The sequence below is a fragment of the Perca fluviatilis genome, chromosome 13 (genome assembly GCF_010015445.1).
Source record: "Perca fluviatilis chromosome 13, GENO_Pfluv_1.0, whole genome shotgun sequence".
In the NCBI taxonomy this organism is placed as follows: Eukaryota; Metazoa; Chordata; class Actinopteri; order Perciformes; family Percidae; genus Perca; species Perca fluviatilis.
In genome coordinates this window covers 38,573,523-38,595,235 of record NC_053124.1, presented here as the reverse complement: position 1 = coordinate 38,595,235, position 21,713 = coordinate 38,573,523, and the positions used below count along the sequence as shown (strand labels likewise).

Sequence of the window (21,713 nt, the reverse complement as noted above, 5' to 3'; positions counted from 1 at the left end):
CTGTCCTCGCTGCAGGCGTCTCTGACCCTGTCCTCGCTGCAGGCGTCTCTGACCCCTCGCTGCAGACGTCTCTGACCCTGTCCCTCCATCCAGGCGTCTCTGACCCTGGCCTCCATCCAGGCGTCTCTGACCCTGTCCTCCGCTGCAGACGTCTCTGACCCTGTGTCCCTCGCTGCAGGCGTCTCTGACCCTGTCCTCCCGTTGCAGGCGTCTCTGACCCTGTCCTCCGTTGCAGGCGTCTCTGACCCTGTCCTCGCTGCAGGCGTCTCCCCTGTCCTCCCGTGCAGGCGTCTCTGACCCTGTCCTCGCTGCAGACGTCTCTGACCCTGTCCTCGCTGCAGGCGTCTCTGACCCTGTCCTCCGTGCAGGCGTCTCTGACCCTGTCCTCCGTGCAGGCGTCTCTGACCCTGTCCCCCGCTGCAGGCGTCTCTGACCCTGTCCCTCCGTGCAGACGTTCTGACCCTGTCCTCCTGCGCGTCTCTCTGACCCTGTCCTCCCGTGCAGGCGTCTCTGACCCTGTCCTCCGTGCAGGCGTCTCTGACCCCTGTCCCTCCGCTGCAGGCGTCTCTGACCCTGTCCTCCGTGCGCGTCTCTGACCCTGTCCTCGCTGCAGGCGTCTCTGACCCTGTCCTCCGTGCAGGCGTCTCTGACCCTGTCCTCGCTGCAGGCGTCTCTGACCCTGTCCTCCGTGCAGGCGTCTCTGACCCTGTCCTCGCTGCAGGCGTCTCTGACCCTGTCCTCGCTGCAGGCGTCTCTGACCCTGTCCTCCCTGCAGGCGTCTCTGACCCTGTCCTCCGTGCAGGCGTCTCTGACCCTGTCCTCGCTGCAGACGTCTCTGACCCTGTCCTCGCTGCAGGCGTCTCTGACCCTGTCCTCTGCATCCAGGCGTCTCTGACCCTGTCCTCTGCATCCAGACGTCTCTGACCCTGTCCTCCGTGCAGGGGGCTCTCTGACCCTGTCCTCTGCATCCAGACGTCTCTGACCCTGTCCTCCGTGCAGGCGTCTCTGACCCTGTCCTCTGCATCCAGACGTCTCTGACCCTGTCCTCCGTGCAGGCGTCTCTGACCCTGTCCTCCGTGCAGGCGTCTCTGACCCTGTCCTCGCTGCAGACGTCTCTGACCCTGTCCTCCGTGCAGGCGTCTCTGACCCTGTCCTCGCTGCAGGCGTCTCTGACCCTGTCCTCCGTGCAGGCGTCTCTGACCCTGTCCTCGCTGCAGGCGTCTCTGACCCTGTCCTCCGTGCAGGCGTCTCTGACCCTGTCCTCCGTGCAGACGTCTCTGACCCTGTCCTCGCTGCAGGCGTCTCTGACCCTGTCCTCCCTGCAGGCGTCTCTGACCCTGTCCTCGCTGCAGGCGTCTCTGACCCTGTCCTCGCTGCAGACGTCTCTGACCCTGTCCTCCCTGCAGGCGTCTCTGACCCTGTCCTCCGTGCAGACGTCTCTGACCCTGTCCTCGCTGCAGGCGTCTCTGACCCTGTCCTCCGTGCAGGCGTCTCTGACCCTGTCCTCGCTGCAGACGTCTCTGACCCTGTCCTCGCTGCAGGCGTCTCTGACCCTGTCCTCGCTGCAGGCGTCTCTGACCCTGTCCTCCGTGCAGACGTCTCTGACCCTGTCCTCCGTGCAGGCGTCTCTGACCCTGTCCTCGCTGCAGGCGTCTCTGACCATGTCCTCGCTGCAGGCGTCTCTGACCATGTCCTCGCTGCAGGCTTCTCGGATCGTGGTGAACGCGAGCGGAGGGACACTTTGGGGTAGCTGTTCCCGCTCAGCAGGATGTCCGCTCCGAGCAGGAAGTCGCCGGCCGACATCCCGGATTTAAAGTTCGGGTGCGACGTCCAGCTCCAGACGATGTGACCCCGAGGACAAACCTGAACACGGAAGAGACATTTATTAATTAAAATCTTAACAAAGCAGATATCATTTCCTGTATTCTGTGGCTTTAAATCCTTCCAGAACCTGGTAACAGTGTAGTTCAGAAAAATGTCTTGTGCCTCTTTTTTTCAAAATTTTGGTCACTTTTTTCACCATTTTTGTCACTTTCTTCAACGTTTTAGTCACTTCATTAGACATTTTTGTTGGTTCCTAGTTTTAGTCACTTTTTTTAAAAAAAAATTCAAAAGTTTTGTTATTTTTTTTTATTTTTTGTTTATATTTTCAATGTTTTGGTCACTTTATTAGACATTTTTGTTGGTTTCTAAATAGTTTTTTTCGATGTTTTTCTGCTGGAAATTAGATACAACGCAGCTTTAAGGAGCTTTAAACTCGTCTGTGATTATGACACAGTCTGTTGTCTCAGCTCAAAGCTCTGTAAACTTCATAATGATGATTAACGAGAAGATGATGAGGTAATGAGAGTTACCCATTGAACGACGAAGGCGGTGCACCTTTGTTGAGCGCTGCAGTGAAACGGGCCGGGGCTGTGGCACAGTGGGCCGGTCCGCGGCGCGTGGGGACAGCATTTGACGGGAAGCTGAACCAACGCCGCCAGCTGACGGACGCTCTCTTCGTAAGCGATGGACGCCCGGGAACCAACGATGTCTTCGTCCTCCAGGAGCCGCTGAGGCTCCACAGGAAGCTGGAAATCATCCGGCGCTTGCTGCTCTTCAGCGGCGGGGACGGGATGATTACTGTGGGACAACGGGCAACATAAATAAGATGGGTGTGTGAAAAATAAATACTGTATTAACCCTGATTAGAAGACGACCCCATCTTCTTCAAGAAAAATACTTTTTAAAGACCAAAATCATTTTATTTGAAAAATAACGATATTAAAAACACTCTGAATTAACTAATAGGTGTTTCATGCTTCTTGCGTTCAGCGCGGTGCAGACAGCTATATAACGCAAACGCAGCCAAACTGGGCGCCTGTGCGCTGTCTGAGCGCCAAGCTGCGCACGTCCCAGATTTTGTAACAGCGCAATGATTGGCTACAGGAGAGAAGAAGGAGCTCAATCTTTTAAGATTGAACATTAGTCTGGGGAGTCTGCTCTGTATTTTCTACTGCACAAGAAGGCATAGGACTCTGTACGCAATTGGATAGTCCTTCAACCAATGAGACCAACGATCTGGGTGACGTAGCAGCGACAGCGGCATCAACGGCTTGCTGACCTTCAGTGGCCGTCATGTTGAATGCAAACAAGAAGCTGCTTGGTCGCTTCTCTATCGTCATCGTGTTAAACCCGCCAATAATGCGCCAGGTGGATAAGCCGGTTTGTGATTGGTCCCCGCAGATTTGTAACGGAAGCAGGATAGATAAACATACAGGTTTCCAGCCTCAGCTGCAGGGAGAAATCAAACCCCCGGCAGACCCAGTCTAGATCTGACCGCAATCAGTATGAAAGACCAGAAGTTTGGCTTTTGTTAGAGATGCACCGATAGACCGGCCGGTGACTGGAATTGGCCGGTTTTCACGGGCTCGGCCATGACCAGTGACCGGCAGGTCAGTCTGACATATGCCGATTTCATGCCAACTGACAACATAAGTCATATGAGTTACAGTTCTCCAGGACGCACGCACACACAGACGCCACAGCACGCTTTCTTTTTCCTTTCTCTCAACTTTTCCGCCGTGTGTGGCGTGTACTGGCTCACGGTGTGAAGTGTGTGTCGGCGCTATTCTCCCACATGTAGGGAACCTCGTGAATTAACCTGCAACTGTCTGCTGTTTGGGAATTATTCAGCGTGTGTGCAGAAGATAACAAGTTTACAATATGCAACACGTGCAAGGAGACAGTAGGGCGTGGAGGGACGACACCAAAAACCAGAATCACATTTTTTTTGTTGGATATTGGATGTGAAAAGAAGGAAATGGTTCTAACATTGCTCTTTAGATGTGTGTGTGAGTTTCCCACACCAGGAGTAATTTATATAGTTCTATTTCATAGTGATCCATTATCTGTTCAACACATGTTCTATTAAAGAAAAGATAGAAAATAAATATTTGTGTGTTCTGTAAAGTGGTTAGAAAAAATTTAATTGGAATCGGCTGAAATCAGAATCGGCCTAGAAAGTTGTAATCGGTGAAGCTCTAGCTTTTGTTTTTAACATCTTTTAAATAAAACCATGCTTTCAATATCTTTAGGATGGAATTGTCACATTTCAAATTAACAAAATGTAATCACATTTATTTAATACGTGTAAGACAATCTCACTTTTTCAGACGCATTTCCAGCATAAAAATCTGTCTTATCTTCAGGCTAATAAGGTGAAACAGAGAAAACAGGCAGCAGGGAAGAGGAGCGTCGCAGCGCTTCAGAGGGAACACGCAGTCCCTCCAGAAAAACGCAATTATGCGATCGCATAATTCAATTTTCGCATTTTTTCAAATACGCCGCACTTTCACACCATAAATTGCAAAATATGCGGGGCTTCCATGATTTCATAATCCCTGCATTTTCGTTGCAAAAAAGTCCCATAATATATCTCAGCAGAAATTTGAAAAATGTTGTGTTTACTTCACACAAGAGCAGCCATTTTCCCCTGTTGCCATGGGGGGGGGTCACCTGCTCTGCCTTTGAGAAAATGAAAGCTCAGATGGGCCGATCTGGAATCTTCTCCTTATGAGGTCATAAGGAGCAAGGTTACCTCCCCTTTCTCTGCTTTGCCCGCCCAGAGAATTTGGCCCACCCATGAAAGAGAGAGAGACATCATGGCTTTCAAACCAGCAAAGTGGCAGTTGGTCAAGGCCACACCCCCACCCTCCACCTTGCCCCTCCCCCCCCCTCTCCTCCTCAATAGCTACAGACACAGAAATGGCACATACTAAGGAAAGCTCATTGTGGGACTGGCTCTAGTGGCTGGAATTCTGCACCAAGGCTGAATTTCGGGAAAGAGACTTCAGATACAGTATTAGGGGACCACTAAGGTCTATATAAAGAGACTTCAGATACAGTATTAGGGGGCCCACTAAAGGCCCTATAAAAAGAGACTTCAGATACAGTATTAGGGGACCACTAAGGGTCTATATAAAAGAGACTTCAGATACAGTATTAGGGGACCACTAAGGTCTATATAAAAGAGACTTCAGATACAGTATTAGGGGACCACTAAGGTCTATATAAAAGAGACTTCAGATACAGTATTAGGGACCACTAAGGTCTATATAAAAGAGACTACAGATACAGTATTAGGGGACCACTAACGTCTATATAAAATAGACTTCAGATACAGTATTAGGGGACCACTAAGGTCTATATAAAAGAGAGACTCTCAGATACAGTATTAGGGGACCACTAAGGTTTATATAAAAAAGACTTCAGATACAGTATTAGGGGACCACTAAGGTCTATATAAAAGAGACTTCAGATACAGTATTAGGGGACCACTAAGGTCTATATAAAATAGACTTCAGATACAGTATTAGGGGACCACTAAGGTCTATATAAAAGAGACTTCAGATACAGTATTAGGGGACCACTAAGGCCTATATAAAAAGAGACTTCAGATACAGTATTAGGGGACCACTAAGGACTATATAAAAGAGACTTCAGATACAGTATTAGGGGACCACTAAGGTCTATATAAAAGAGACTTCAGATACAGTATTAGGGGACCACTAAGGTCTATATAAAAGAGACTTCAGATACAGTATTAGGGGACCACTAAGGTCTATATAAAAAGAGACTTCAGATACAGTATTAGGGGACCACTAAGGCCTATATAAAAGAGACTTCAGATACAGTATTAGGGGACCACTAAGGCCTATATAAAAGAGACTTAAGATACAGTATTAGGGGACCACTAAGGTCTATATAAAAGAGACTTCAGATACAGTATTAGGGGACCACTAAGGTCTATATAAAAGAGACTTAAGATACAGTATTAGGGGACCACTAAGGCCTATATAAAAGAGACTTCAGATACAGTATTAGGGGACCACTAAGGTCTATATAAAAGCATCCAAAGAGCACCATGTAATGGGACCTTTAAAAAAACGTGCCTCATAATCAAGGATTCTTGCCCGCAACAATCACAAATAAACTCAGCATTTTTCTGGAGCAGGAAGAGCAGTAGCGTCACAGCGGTTCAGGGAGACTTCTTACCGAGCTGAAGCTGAAAGTCGCTCAGCGCCGGACGCTTCAGGAGGCAGACGTCCAGAGAGAGTCGACCTCGATGGCACCGGAGGATTCTTTTCGTAACTGGAAGAAAAGAAAAACAGTTCAAATCATTAGTGTTGCTTTCGTCAACAAACCTTTATCACGTGACGATAAACGAGACAAGAGACGCAACCTAAATGCCGGTCATGTGACGATTACTATAATTAAAGGTCCTATGACATGGTGCTCTTTGGAGGCCTTGACCAACTGCCACTTTGGAGTGAAGCAGAGAAAGGGGAGGTAACCTTTCTCCTTATGACCTCATAAGGAGAAGATTCCTGATTGGTCCATCTGAGCTTTCATTTTCTCAAAGGCAGAGCAGGATACCCAGGGCTCGGTTTACACCTATCACCATTTCTAGCCACTGGGGGACCATAGGCAGGCGGGGGGACTCATATTAATGTTAAAAAACCTCATGAAGTGAAATTTTCATGCCATGGGACCTTAAAAATGTACAATGCAATATTGTTGACGAATAAAAACAAGACTAAATGTGGTTTACAAAATAAAAACTATGCTAAAATGTCATTTTCGTTGACCAAAATGAGACGAGACAAAATGTTATAACGTTATTTTGTCTCGGTTTAGTCGCGTTATTATTATTATTATTATTATTATTATTATTATTATTATTTTGCAGTATTTCTGTTTCCTGTGTCTCACTTCAGGGGCTGCATCAGGTTGCACTGCGCAGACGCAGGCGACATCACTTCCTCAAGCCCCCACTTGCAGCAATATTTTTGTAAAATTTGAAGAAGATGCAGCTGCGGTGAGTTAACGTAAACGACAACAAACAAAATGAAGTCTGACACAGAGAAAGACTTATTGATAAGGGTGTCAGGATTTCGGTGTGCTATTAGTAGTACTATTGTAGTTGAATAACTTGCCTTTCCAGATTAAATGTCTGTTCTTGGTCTTAGATTTTGTGAAATAAATATCTAAATAAATGGACTTATAGTCCAGTGCGACTTATATATGTTTATTTCCTCTTCATTATGCATTTTTGACTGATGCAACTTATACTCCGGAAAATACGGTATCTATCTATCTATAGACATCTATATACTGTATATATATATATATATATATATCAATCTATCTATATATCTCTCTATCTATCCATCTATATATATATATATACATCCATCCATCTATATATATATATATATATATATATATATATATATATACAGTGCCTTATAAAGTGTTGGTCCCCTTGAACTTTTCGACCCTTTGCCACATTTCAGGCCTCAAACATAAAGATATAAAACTGTAATTTTATGTGAAGAATCAACAACAAGTGGGACACAATCATGATGTGGAACGAAATTTATTGGATATTTCAAACCTTTTAAACAAATAAAAAACTGAAATATTGGGTGCAAAATTATTCAGCCCCCTTAAGTTAATACTTTGTAGCCCTTTTGCTGCGATTACAGCTGTAGCGGAGTCAGCGGGGTATGTCTCTATCAGTTTTGCACATCGAGAGACTGACATTTTTGCCCATTCCTCCTTCGCAAAACAGCTCGAGCTCTGTGGAGGTTGGATGGAGAGCGTTTGTGAACAGCAGTTTTCAGTTCTTTCCACAGATTCTCGATTGGATTCAGGTCTGGAATTTGACTTGGCCATTCTAACACCTGGATATGTTTATTTGTGAACCATTCCATTGTAGATTTTGCTTTATGTTTTGGATCATTGTCTTGTTGGAAGACAAATCCCCGTCCCAGTCTCAGGTCTTTTGCAGACTCCATCAGGTTTTCTTCCAGAATGGTCCTGTATTTGGCTCCATCCATCTCCCCATCAATTTTAACCATCTTCCCCTGTCCCTGCTGAAGAAAAAGCAGGCCCAAAACCATGATGCTGCCACCACCATGTTTGACAGTGGGGATGGTGTGTTCAGGGTGATGAGCTGTGTTGCTTTTACGCCAAACATAACGTTTTGCATTGTTGCCAAAAGTTTGATTTTGGTTCATCTGACCACAGCACCTTCCCACATGTTTGGTGTGTCTCCCAGGTGGCTTTGGCAAACTTTAAACAACACTTTTATGGATATCTTTAAGAAATGGCTTTCTTCTTGCCACTCTTCCATAAAGGCAGATTTGTGCAGTATACGACTGATTGTGCTATGGACAGAGTCTCCCACCTCAGCTGTAGATCTCTGCAGTTCATCCAGAGTGATCATGGGCCTCTTGGCTGCATCTCTGATCAGTCTTCTTATTGTATGAGCTGAACGTTTAGAGGGACGGCCGGGCCGTAGATTTGTAGTGGTCTGATACTCCTTCCATTTCAATATTATCGCTTGCACAGTGCTCCTTGGGATGAAAGCTTGGAAATCTTTTGTACAAATCCGGCTTTAAACTTCTCCACAACAGTACTCGGCCGCTGTGTGTTCCTTGTTCTTCATGATGCTCTCTGCCTTTACACGGACCTGAGACTATCACAGAGCATGTGCATTTATACGAACTGATTACACACAGCTGGATTCTATTTATCATCATTAGTCATTTAGGTCAACATTGGATCATTCAGAGATCCTCACTGAACTTCTGGAGAGTTTGCTGCACTGAAAGTAAAGGGGCTGAATAATTTTCCACCCACTTTTCAGTTTTATTTGTTAAAAAGTTTGAAATAGCCAATGAATTTCGTTCCCACTTCATAATTGGGACCCACTTGTTGTTGATTCTTCACACAAAAATAGTTTTATATCTTTATGTTTGAGGCCTGAAATGTGGCAAAAGGTCGAAACGTTCAAGGGGGCCGAATACTTTCGCAAGGCACTGTATATATCCATCCATCATCTATCCATCTATCTATCCATCTATATATCTATCTATATCTATATATATATATCCATTTCTCTATCTATCTATCCATCTATCTATATCTATCCATCTATTTATCCATCCATCCATCCATCCATCGTCTCTATCTTTCATAACAGCTGTTAGCCGTTAGCTCTGTGATGAATTAGCTACAGTCAAAGTCTCGTTCTTAGCTTAGCTTAGCATAGCTACAGCTGTTCTCCCAGATCGATAGCATCGGGAGCAGGTAGTTATTGACCCTGGTGGTCACTATGGAAACACGTTATGACTCACGCGCAGAGCAGCAGCAGAGCGAGCTCCGAGTCCAGCTGGATTAAAAAAATCAATGAGTAAGAACAATAAAATATATAAATAAATTATATACAAAAGGAAAAATATCACTGATAAAAAAATAAATAAGTAAAAAAAGATATATTTATATACAAACATAATAAAATACATATTTTTTATTAAAAAAGAAAAATGAAATAAAATAAATGGACAAAAAAATAAGCAAAAACATGTCTCCCCAAGACATAGACATGTTTTAGATAATTTTGGGGGCTTTCTTTTAAAGAAAATAAATTATTCAAAAGTACATGAATAAATAAATGAAAAATGAGCAAAAGATAGAGTAGAAAAGAAATGTAAAATAAGAAAGTGTCTGAAAACAACCAAGACTGATAAAAAATACTAAAATTATATAAAATTAATAAATAAATATATATTTTTTATAAAAATTAAAATAAATTCAGAATCAGGAATCAGAAAAAAAGGTTTTATTGCATAAGTACACGTATGTGGCATCTGCCTTGGTGAAAGGCAACAGATGGAGGTGAACCCCTTCACTATTAAATGGTTGTTTCTGACAGACAGGGAGCAGCAGGTCAGAGCCAACTCTACTCTTTCTGAACACAAGTACAGGTGCTCCTCAAGGCTGTGTAAGCTCTCCTTTACTCTTTACAATACACACACACACACACACACACACACACACACACACACACACACACACACACACACACACACACACACACACACACACACACACACACACACACACACACACACACACACACACACACAAGTCCTGTGTTGAAAAGCCTATTTGGTGTCCAGTAGTACCGATGCAAAATTGTATACTGAATAAATTTCCCCCTAGCTTCCTTGATATATTTACCATTAGATAATGTTTGTTTATGTAACTGTATATTTATTGTGAGTTTATGCGCGGTGTCACCATTTTGTTTCTCTCGAATGCCCATTATGAATTTCTCCTATAGGAGACAATAAAGGCTTATCTTATCTTAACATGAATATAAAATAAACAATAAATACAAAAAACAAATATATACATATAAAATATGTGTAAACTGCTGCTTAGGAAAAAAGAGGCCTAATGGGTTGAGGGCAGAATGTGCAAAGAATATATAGTATGTGCAATGGGCACCTTTTAGTTTAACATGAAAAAGCCGCGAAATCCCCATCACCAAACACACCAGACTCCATGTAAATAATCAGGACTTTTATCATCGTAAAACACACTGCATTCAAAGAGGACAGAAACTAAATAAAAACTACCAAAAGCCGTCTTGGTTCATCTTTCCACTGTTCCAACAATCACCACTCTGGTTTGGTTGAAATAAAACCTTAATTCACCCATTTACATGTGGAAATATGCTGGCTCTATACACGCTAAAAGTCCTGATTATTTACATGGAGTCTGGTGGAGATATGCTGGCTCTATACACGCAAAAAAAGCTAAAATCCTGATTATTATTACAATGGAGTCTGGTGGAGATATGCTGGCTCTATACACGCTAAAAGTCCTGATTATTTACATGGAGTCTGGTGGAGATATGCTGGCTCTATACACGCTTAAAAGTCCTGATTATTTACATGGAGTCTGGTGGAGATATGCTGGCTCTATACACGCTTAAAAGTCCTGATTATTTACATGGAGTCTGGTGGAGATATGCTGGCTCTATACACGCTAAAAGTCCTGATTATTTACATGGAGTCTGGTGGAGATATGCTGGCTCTATACACACTAAAAGTCCTGATTATTTACATGGAGTCTGGTGGAGATATGCTGGCTCTATACACGCTAAAAGTCCTGATTATTTACATGGAGTCTGGTGGAGATATGCTGGCTCTATACACGCTAAAAGTCCTGATTATTTACATGGAGTCTGGTGGAAATATGCTGGCTCTATACACGCTAAAAGTCCTGATTATTTACATGGAGTCTGGTGGAGATATGCTGGCTCTATACACGCTAAAAGTCCTGATTATTTACATGGAGTCTGGTGGAGATATGCTGGCTCTAAACACGCTAAAAGTCCTGATTATTTACATGGAGTCTGGTGGAGTTTGGTGATGGGTATTTCGGGGCTGTTTCATGTTAAACTACCGTATTTTCCGCACTATAAGGCGCACCGGATTATAAGGCGCACCTTCAATGAATGGCCTATTTTAGAACTTTTTTCATATATAGGGCGCACCGGATTATAAGGCGCATAGAATAGAAGATACTGCAGTCAAACGTTTGACTGGGGTTACGTTATGCATCCACTAGATGGAGCTGTGCTAAAGGGAATGTCAACAAAACCGTCAGATAAAGTCAAACTTTATGAAGCGTTCTGACAACTCCGTTCACTCCATAGACAGTATATAATATCCTTATAGCATTTAAATCTAAGTGGTCCGAGAAAATGTCAATGGTCTCAACGTGGTCCCTGACATGTTGTCATCGGCTTGTCCGCTTCCATTGGCCATATCAGAGGCAAACCTGAACGGATTGGCTAATATGAGCTACCAATCGAAAGCTTAGAAGCTAGGGCATACGATGACGCCCACATCGATCATGTAGCAAGCCGGGCAGAGAAGCTAGCGGCGATGACAAGTGCGGAAATGGAAAACGCGTTTTTCCGTTGTGATTCGGCCAGAAACTTCAACATTGTGAGGCGAACAGATCGTTTTGGAATATAAAGCTTGGATATTACATTTCCTTGGACTTTTGTGGATTTATGAAAATCAAGTTTTGGCCAAAATACCACTTTGTTGCTGAAAGGACAACGAAATCAGGTATGGATGCACTCTCGACAGCTGCGCAGATTATGGCTGAATTGTTTTATTGTAAATTGTTTACTTTGTAACAGTTGTGTAACTGCTATAAATCATCGTATGCTTTGTATGTGGGCTTAAATTAATCATTAGAGGCTAAGCTTTCAATTGGTGTGTCGCATGGCTGTATATTTTGAATATTTAATACTTTAAAGTTATAAAAACGCGAATGAGTGGAAGTTTTATTGAGGTTACAGCGACGCAGTGTCCCGTCAACGGGGCAGTGATCCGAGAGGTTGATCCATATATAAGGCGCTCCGGATTATAAGGCGCACTGTCGTTTTTTGGGAAAATTAAAGCCTTATAGTGCGGAAAATACGGTAAAAGGATCTTACTCTTTAACTAAAAGCTCCATCTCTGTAGGGATCCATCCCATAATGTTGTCAGACACTTAGAATAACAACGTGAGTCTGTCAGCAGCAACAACAGAACTTTTAGTGGACTTTAACTGCTGAACAGCTTGGTTCTGGTAACAAAGTTACCCTTTAACAGTCTGCCGTCCTGCCTTCGCTCGGTCTCCGATGAAGCTGCGGCGACTGAACACATTTGTGTTTTTTGACCTGTTGCCGCCAGGTGAATGTCTTGTCACAGAGGCTGCAGCTGAAGCGTTTCTCTCCCGTGTGCATGTTCATGTGCTCCGTCAGATTCCCCGAGTGTCCGAATCTTTTATCGCAGAACGCGCAGCTGTAGGGTTTCTCCCCTGTGTGAGTCCGCATGTGCGTCTTCAGATGCGTGCTGGTCAGAAACCTCCTGCAGCAGACGGAGCAGCTGAACGGTTTCTCTCCAGTGTGGGTTCTCACGTGTCGGTTCAGATCTCCGACGGCACCAAATCTCTTCCCACACTCGGAGCAGAATAAAGATTTCTTGTCCGTTTTACGCCTCTCTTCACTGACGGGAACTTGCTCACGTTTCAGAGAGTTTGAACTTGACTGAGACTCTCTGGTCTCCTTCCAGAAGTCACTGTCAATGCTGTCTTCGGTCTCTGTTTCCGTGTGTTCAGTGGGTCTCTGAGGAAGCCCTGTTCAGGGGACACAAAAGAAAACAGTTTCATTTCTGGGTTGGAGAAAAAAGGCTTTGTCTGTCTGTCTGTCTGTCTGTGTATGTCTGTCTGTGTGTGTGTGTATGTCTGTCTGTGTATGTCTGTCTGTGTGTGTGTGTGTATGTCTGTCTGCGAGTGTCCGTCTTTATCTGTGTGCGAGTGTCCATGTCTGTCTGTCTGTCTGTCTGTCTGTCTGTCTGTCTGTCTGTCTCTCTCTCTCTCTGTCTCTGTGTGTGTGTGTGTGTGCGTCTGTCCCATTAACATATACAAACCTTAAGCGGGCTATGATCAGTTTGGCATCGGCAGAAACAGCCTGCGGTCCGTCTGTTTCACTCCACGCCGAGGCAGACGCAAACTCCGGTAGATTAGATAAACTGGGTTACATTATTTTAGTAATCGAGTATTCTACCGATTATTCCATCGATTAATCTGATAAAAAATACTTTTGTTTTATTGAAGACTAATAATATACAATAGTTTGGTTTAATTTTCGAAAAAACTAAGGTTTTATTGCCTACATTGCTTACAATATCATCTCTCAAAAAAGTGCATTTAAGTGCCATATTATATTGTTTTTAAAGAAATGCAATAACAACCTCAACTCTCTTCCGCCATCAGGTTATTGTATTTAGACAGTAGCCACTTTCAATGGGATCTGTATTAATATCTTTCATGATAAAGTATGCAGTGATGCCTATTATGCCTATTCTTTTCTTTTTCTTGTACTGCTATTTGTCATATCTGTTTAAATTATCAACTTATTAGCTGTCTGGCCTCTGTTTGTCTGTTTTTGGACATTTTGGATGTTGTTTCAAGCGACCAATTTACATTTCGAAGTCATGAAATTAGCATCAGGTTAAGACAGAAGGAAAAGAGTAGAAATGGAAGAAGAGGATATGTCTGTCACTTTTTACTTGTTAACATCTTGGTTTCTTGACTGGTTGTTGACATAAGTGTAGCTCTAATACAGTAAGGCAAGTTACAAATACCCTGGGGGCTAAGCCCCCCCTGTCTTTCAATCCTAGTGACGTCCCTGCTTCGAGGCAAATCATTTTGCATCAAGGATTTTTAGTAATCAAATTATTTGAGTTACTCGAGGAATCATTTCAGCCCTATTTACATTACAGTGTGTGTGTCTCTGTGTGTGTGTGTGTGTGTGTCTCTGTGTGTGTGCATGTGTGTCTATGTGTGTCTCTGTGCGCGTGTGTGTGTGTGTGTGTGTGTGTGTGTGTGTTAATCATACACACTAAGAAGTATCTGTGTATTAACAGTTGTATGACAGCATATTTTAACAGAATTGTCCATAGAACATGTTTCACAGTTGTATTTCTGTTTATTTGCATTATGGCACCAAGTGTCAAAATAAGTGTCAAACGTCCAAGTATAAAAAAACGCTGAAAAAAGCATCAAAAGAGGGGAAGCTTTGAATTTAGTAAAGAAGAGATTTCGTTTTCAGAACTTTGCTAACTGAGCAGCTGTGTCTGAGCCCTTTAAATAACAGAGGATGTTCTGTGTTCTAAGTGTAGCTGTGGGTACGCCAGCTGTGCTGCCTGCACCATCCCACATGAGCATGCGCAGATGATAATCCTGTTTGACGACTGCGCGATCTGTTCCACGCTTGCGCACCTTTTCACCGCGGGAATTTCCTATGGAGTGTGGAGGAAACTGCAGGTCTGCGGTGAGAGAAAGACTCAGACTTCATTCCACATGGAACCAACATGGTGTATGTTCATGTAACATGTAACAACTCCTTTATTATTTAGGATTGGCAACCACGTAAACACCTTGAACTTGCATAGCGTAAGCTACATTTAAAAACATCACAACATGCCCACACTACATGATGTCACAACAATAACAATGTGGCCAAGGCGTAGGACATGGACGTCGATATATGTGGTTTTTGGATCAGTGACAATAAGTACTTAATTGAAATATCTTTATAAAACAGACCCGCCGTGAACTGCATAATGGATAACAAAAAATAAATAAACAGGGCCATCCAGCTCTTCAATACCACACAATGGGGGAGGGGAGAAATGGACTTTTCAGCATGAGCCTGTCTCTCTCAGCCCCTACCCTTATATCACCTTGTCTGCTGTACACCTGACTGTCTTATAGGCTATATTAGCCCTCCTACACAATCTGGACTGTGGTCATAACATCTACATCTTATAACTTATTCCCTGTTATATATTGTTCTTTTTCAATCAGTCAGTTAATATGTCATAGTTAATATTTAATAATAATCTACTGCACTGTTCACTTTTGCACTACCACCATTGCACACAGTCTACCATAGCACCTTATCATGGTCATTGCATTTCTGTGAGTGCTTTTTATTTTTATTCTAGGCTAGGTGGCACTGCCACACAACACCACCAAGTCAGGGCGCCTGCGTAGAACCTTCCTTCTACTTCTCTCCTTAGTAGCGCGAAACCAAAACATGTCGAAGCGAACAAGAAAAGCTCGTCTGGAAAGACGAGGAGGTGGAGTTGCATGTTTGTCTGATGATGACCGGCACAGTCGACCGTGATAAGCCACAGCACAGCACCCACAGGAGCACTACCAATACCCTGAGCCACAGCACAGCACCCACAGGAGCACTACCAATACCCTGAGCCCCAACACAGCACCCACAGGAGCACTACCAATACCCTGAGCCCCAACACAGCACCCACGGAGGCACTACCAATACCCTGAGCCCCAACACAGCACCCACGGCAGCACTACCAATACCCTGAGCCAACACAGCACCACGGAGCACTACCAAGCCTGAGCCACAGCACAGCACCCACGGAGCACTACCAATACCCTGAGCCACAGCAGCAGCACCCACGTGAGCACTACCACACAGAGCCCCAACACAGCACCCACAGGAGCACTACCAATACCCTGAGCTAACACAGCACCCGACAATGCCGACACGAGCACCACCGGACACCAGATACCACCTGAGCCCCAACACAGCACCGCACGGTGCTACCAATACCCTGAGCCCCAACACAGCGGCACTACCAATACAATTTAACCGCGCCCCGGGGCACTACACAGCCTGAGCCCCAACACAGCACCACGGAGCACTACCAACCCTGAGCCCCAACACAGCACCACGGGGCACTACCAATACCCTGAGCCCCAACAGCACCCACGGGCACTACCAATACCCTGAGCCCCAACACAGCCCCACAGGGTGCAACCAATACCCTGAGCCCCAACACAGCACCACAGGGGCACTACCAATACCTGGGCCCCAGCGACCCTGAACCCCAACACAGCCGGAGCACTACCAATACCCTGAGCCCCACCACAGCACCCGGGAGCACTACCAATACCACCGCCAGGGCCTACCGCCAACACAGCACCCACGGCACTATCACCCCTGACCTAACCACCGCACGCACGCACCAATACCCTGAGCCCCAACACAGCACCCACGGGAGCAGCTTACCAATACCCTGAGCCCCAACACAGCACCCACGGGAGCACTACCAATACCCTGAGCCCCAACACAGCACCCACGGGAGCACTACCAATACCCTGAGCCCCAACACAGCACCCACAGGAGCACTACCAATACCCTGAGCCCCAACACAGCACCCACGGGAGCACTACCAATACCCTGAGCCCCAACACAGCACCCACGGGAGCACTACCAATACCCTGAGCCCCAACACAGCACCCACAGGAGCACTACCAATACCCTGAGCCCCAACACAGCACCCACGGAGGCACTACCAATACCCTGAGCCCCAACACAGCACCCACGGGAGCACTACCAATACCCTGAGCCCCAACACAGCACCCACGGGAGCACTACCAATACCCTGAGCCCCAACACAGCACCCACGGGAGCACTACCAATACCCTGAGCCACAGCACAGCACCCACGGGAGCACTACCAATACCCTGAGCCACAGCACAGCACCCACGGGAGCACTACCAATACCCTGAGCCCCAACACAGCACCCACGGAGGCACTACCAATACCCTGAGCCTCGCGGCACTTCTTCTACTGCTTGAGAGCGAGAGGCAGCGGGCAGAGGAGGCTGAAGCAGACCCTCCTCTCGCTCTCTCGCTCTTCATCCGCAACGTTGTCGCCTGCTCTGGCTCAAATGAATAGCCTACATATGGTCATCGAACTATAACAACCTTATCCACATTGTCGAAATCATTTAAATATTGAGTCATTACATTGACATTCTTTTTAGATAACAGGAGCCTATAATTTCTGTAGCCTACTCCATAACAACAGACTACCTGGACGCCTTTTTCTCGACTCTCTCCACACACCTGTCTTCAGACTTTTGCGTTTTTACCCTTTAGACGGTAACGCCACGGTGGAGCGTTTTTAAGATTTCCACTCTGGAGGGTGGTGTGTAAACAATGTAGATATAAATGTAATAAAAAATTTCAGAGACAATATTTTCAAATGTTGCACCGGTCATAGAGAACGAAATATTCTGTAACATATTTTGCAGTCAATACTGCCGACGTTGTCTTGCTTTAATCAAATCAGTAGGCTATATATAAAGGGTAGTAGGATACGATAACAACGTGAGTGACGGTCCAACATCAGCTGTAGGCTCTTTACAGCTACACAGACAGCCCACTTACCCATTTTTCTAAGTTTGCTGTCGCTTTCCCTCCTTACCCCTTTTCTTTTTTTTTACAAGAAAAAGAGCCGTGCAGATTTCTTTTTTTTTTTTTTTTTTAAAAACACACACATGTCATTTTGATAAAAAAAACCACTCCCAACGATAATGTTTCCTTTTTACCGTGTTTTTTTTTTTTTTTTTTTTATTTTTTTTTTTTTTTGTCGCTGCTTTTTTTATGGTTTTGTTTTTTTTTTTTTTTTTTTTTTTTTTTTTTTTTTTAGGTTCGTGGGTGTTTGTTTTTTTTTTTTTTTTTTTTTTTTTTTTTTTTAAATTTACACTGAGAGCAGAAAAAATAAAAAAAAATTAGTATTTTTTTTTTTTTTTTTTTTTTGTTTGATTTTTTTTTTTTTTTTTTTTTTGTGTTTTGTATTGTTTTTGTAAAGTAATTAAATTAGTAAATGAAAAAATAAAATTTTAAGAAACACCAGAGCAGGGGGGAATGAGAGGAAACACCAGAGCAGGGAATGAGAGAGGGGGAAACACGCCAGAGCAGGGGAATGAGAGGCGGAAACACGCCAGAGCAGGGGGAATGGAGGGGAAACACCAGACGCAGAAGGGGGAATGAGAGGGGAAACACCAGAGCAGGGGAATGAGAGGGGAAACACTATAGCAGGGGGGAATGAGAGGGGAAACACCAGAGCAAGGGGAATGAGAGGGGAAACACCAGAGCAGGGGAATGGGAGGGGGCAACCAGAGCAGAGAGGGAATGAGAGGGGAACACCAGAGCAGGGGGAATGAGAGGGGAAAACACCAGAGCAGGGGGAATGAGGGGGAAACACCAGAGCAGGGGGAATGAGAGGGAAACACCAGAGCAGGGGGAATGAGGAGGGAAACACCAGAGCAGGGGAATGAGAGGGGGAAACACCAGAGCAGGGGGATGAGGGGGAAACACCAGAGCAGGGGGAATGGGGGGAAACACCAGAGCAGGGGGAATGAGGAGGGGAAACACCAGAGCAGGGGAAAATGAGGGGGAAACACCAGAGCAGGGGAATGGAGAGGGGAAACACACCAGAGCAGGGGGAATGAGGGGGAAACACCAGAGCAGGGGGAATGAGGGGGAAACACCAGAGCAGGGGGAATGAGGGGGGAAACACCAGAGCAGGGGGAATGAGAGGGGAACACCAGAGCAAGGGGAATGAAGAGAACACAGAGCAGGGGGAATGAGAGGGGAAACACCAGAGCAGGGGAATGAGGGGGAAACACCAGAGCAGGGGGAATGAGGAGGGGAAACACCAGAGCAGGGGGGAATGAGAGGGAAACACCAGAGCAGGGGGAATGAGAGGAAACACCAGAGCAGGGGAATGAGAGGGGGAAACACCAGAGCAGGGGGATGAGGGGAAACACCAGAGCAGGGGGAATGAGGGGAAAACACCAGAGCAAGGGGGAATGAGGGGAAACACACCAGAGCAGGGGGAATGGGGGAAACACCAGAGCAGGGGAATGAGAACACCAGAGCAGGGGGAATGAGGGGGAAACACTATAGCAGGGGAATGAGGGGGAACACCAGAGCAGAGGGAATGAGGGGGAACACCAGAGCAGGGGAATGGGGGGGAAACACCAGAGCAGGGGGAATGAGAGGAGGAACGTAGCAGAAGATATTCCTTTTTAAACCAAAACGGTGTAAATGTAGCCTCAGACTCTTAAAATAAAAAACAGCTTCTCTTGAACTTCTGTTTTTTTTGTTAACGTTGTTCCTACCTTTCTCTTCATCATCTTCACTCTTCACGGGGACAGGGGTGAATGGGAACAGTTCCTCCTCTTCCTCTTTAATGTGTGGGGGGGGCTCCAGCTCGTCTTCTTCAATTGCTGCAGGAAACAGAACAGACAGAAAACAAAAACATTGTTCTTGCCTTTCTCTTTTTTTTGCAAGTTTTTGTCACTTTTTTTGACCCGAAACCAACCTGTTCTTTCTCCCGGCCAGGACACAGAGGACGTTTCTCCGGAGTGGACTCTTCTCACGTGTCTCTTCAGATTCCAAAACTTGACAAATCTTTTCCCACACTCGCAGCAGCTGAACGATGTCCTGTCAGTGTCCCAACCATCATCTTCCAGACCTGTTACATCTGTGTGAGATCAACCTGTTAATGTTGTTCTCACAGACACACACACACACACACACACATACATACAGAGAAACACACAAACACACACCATGAGACAGACACACCCACAGACAGAGAGACACATACACACACAGAGAGGCACACACACATACAGAGAGGCACACACACATACAGAGACACACACAGACACCACACACACAGACAAATACACACACACACACACACACACACACACACACACAAATACACACACACATACAGAGAAACACACAAACACACACCATGAGACAGACACACCCACAGACAGAGAGACACACACACACACACACACACACACACACACACACACAGACAAATACACACACACATACAGAGAAACACACAAACACACACCCACAGACAGACACACCACACACACAGAGAGAGAGACACACACACACAAAGAGACACACACAGACACCACAGACAAATACACACACACACACACACACACAGAGACAAATACACACACACACATACAGAGAAACACACAAACACACACACACCCACCCACACACCCAGAGACAGACACACCACACACACAGAGAGACACACACACACACACACACACACACACACACACACACACACACACAGAGACACAGACACACACAGAGAGGCACACACACATACAGAGACACACACAGACACACACACACACACACACACACACACACACACACACACACACACACACACACACACACACACACACACACACACACACACACACACACACACACACACACACACACAGTTCCAACCATCATCTTCCAGAGAGTTCAAAGCTGACAGACGTTCTCTGCTCTCCTTCCAGAAGTCACTATCCACACTGTCTCCAGTCTCTGGGGGGAGCAGTAGGTGTGGCTGGGAGTTCCTGGCTGCTTCCTCTCCATCAGCTTCTGTTTCCATGTGTTCAGTCGGTCTCTGGTCAAGCCCTGTTCAGGTGAGACAAAAGAAAAACATTTCAGGGTTTTTTGACCGTGACGTAAGTGACAGATCCTTCAGAAACTGATGAGCCGTGTTTTAAACTCCTAAAATTAAATACACCAGGTTCTCTAGAACGTTCATGCTCTTAACTTTAGCAGATTCCCCCCCCCCCAATAGCCTGTTAATGTCGTTCTGACACACAACAAAAAAAAACAAACACACACACACACACACACACACACACACACACACACACACACACACACACACACACACACACACACAATTCTTTTGAATGTACACATGTTCCACAAAAACAAGTTCCTTCCTGAGACTATTTAGCAGAGGCACCGTGGCTCCAAGACGATTGTGATTGGTTTAAAGAAATGCCAATAATCCAGAGCACGTTGTTCTCCCATCCAGGAATGCTGTGTGGACTAGCCAGACCTTCCTCTGCAGCGCTGTAGAGGAAGGTCTGGACATGCAAGACTAGTGTGAAAGGAACCCTACTCCTAAAATATATAAACCAGGTTCTCTTGAACTTTTATGCTCTTGACTTCTGCAGTCCCCCCCCCCATTTATTTCCCCTAAAAACCCTGTTAATATTGTTCCTACCTTCCTCTTCATCATTTTCACTCTTCACAGGGACAGGAGTGAATGGGAACTTGGTGATATCAGCCTCCTCCAGCCCTTGAAGCTGCTCTCCCTCCTGACTGCTCCACAGTTCCTCCTGTTCCTCTTTAATGTGTGGGGGGGGCTCTGGCTCCTGCTGGATCACACTGGAGCTACACTCCTGCTGCTCCTCTTTAATAACAATCTGGCTTTTGTTGTCTGGAGGCAAAGCTGAAACACAGACAGAAGTTAATGTCAGCTAAGCTTAGAGACAGACAGACAGACAGACAGACACAGAGAGACACACGGAGCAGAGAAAGGGGGGTGACATGCAGCTGAGGGCCACGACGCTGAA

The 21,713-nt window shown here is 45.4% G+C and overlaps 1 protein-coding gene across 1 annotated transcript; it reads right to left on the bottom strand.

The window, feature by feature from the left end:
- Positions 1-1,698: 1,698 nt before the first annotated feature.
- LOC120571058 lies at positions 1,699-21,415 on the bottom strand. The gene is made up of 7 exons (XM_039819760.1): positions 21,362-21,415; positions 20,581-20,754; positions 19,616-19,777; positions 19,413-19,520; positions 6,037-6,132; positions 2,380-2,622; positions 1,699-1,863 (listed from the first exon to the last, which is right to left on the bottom strand). The coding sequence occupies exons 2-7, from the start codon at positions 20,726-20,728 to the stop codon at positions 1,811-1,813; spliced, it is 810 nt and encodes a 269-aa protein (XP_039675694.1). The 5' UTR covers positions 20,729-20,754; positions 21,362-21,415; the 3' UTR covers positions 1,699-1,810.
- Between the last annotated feature and the right edge of the window lie 298 nt (positions 21,416-21,713).

What these genes read in the sequence shown, in the direction of transcription:
- LOC120571058 (XM_039819760.1), bottom strand. Translation starts at nt 20,728, where the DNA reads ATGGAAACAGAAGCTGATGGAGAGGAAGCAGCCAGGAACTCCCAGCCA. An exon ending in GAACTCTCTGGAAGATGATG is followed by an intron (nt 19,778 to 20,580) that starts GTTGGAACTGTG and finishes GATCTCACACAG; the next exon opens with ATGTAACAGGTCTGGAAGAT. An exon ending in CGACTTTCAGCTTCAGCTCG is followed by an intron (nt 2,623 to 6,036) that starts GTAAGAAGTCTC and finishes GTTGTCCCACAG; the next exon opens with TAATCATCCCGTCCCCGCCG.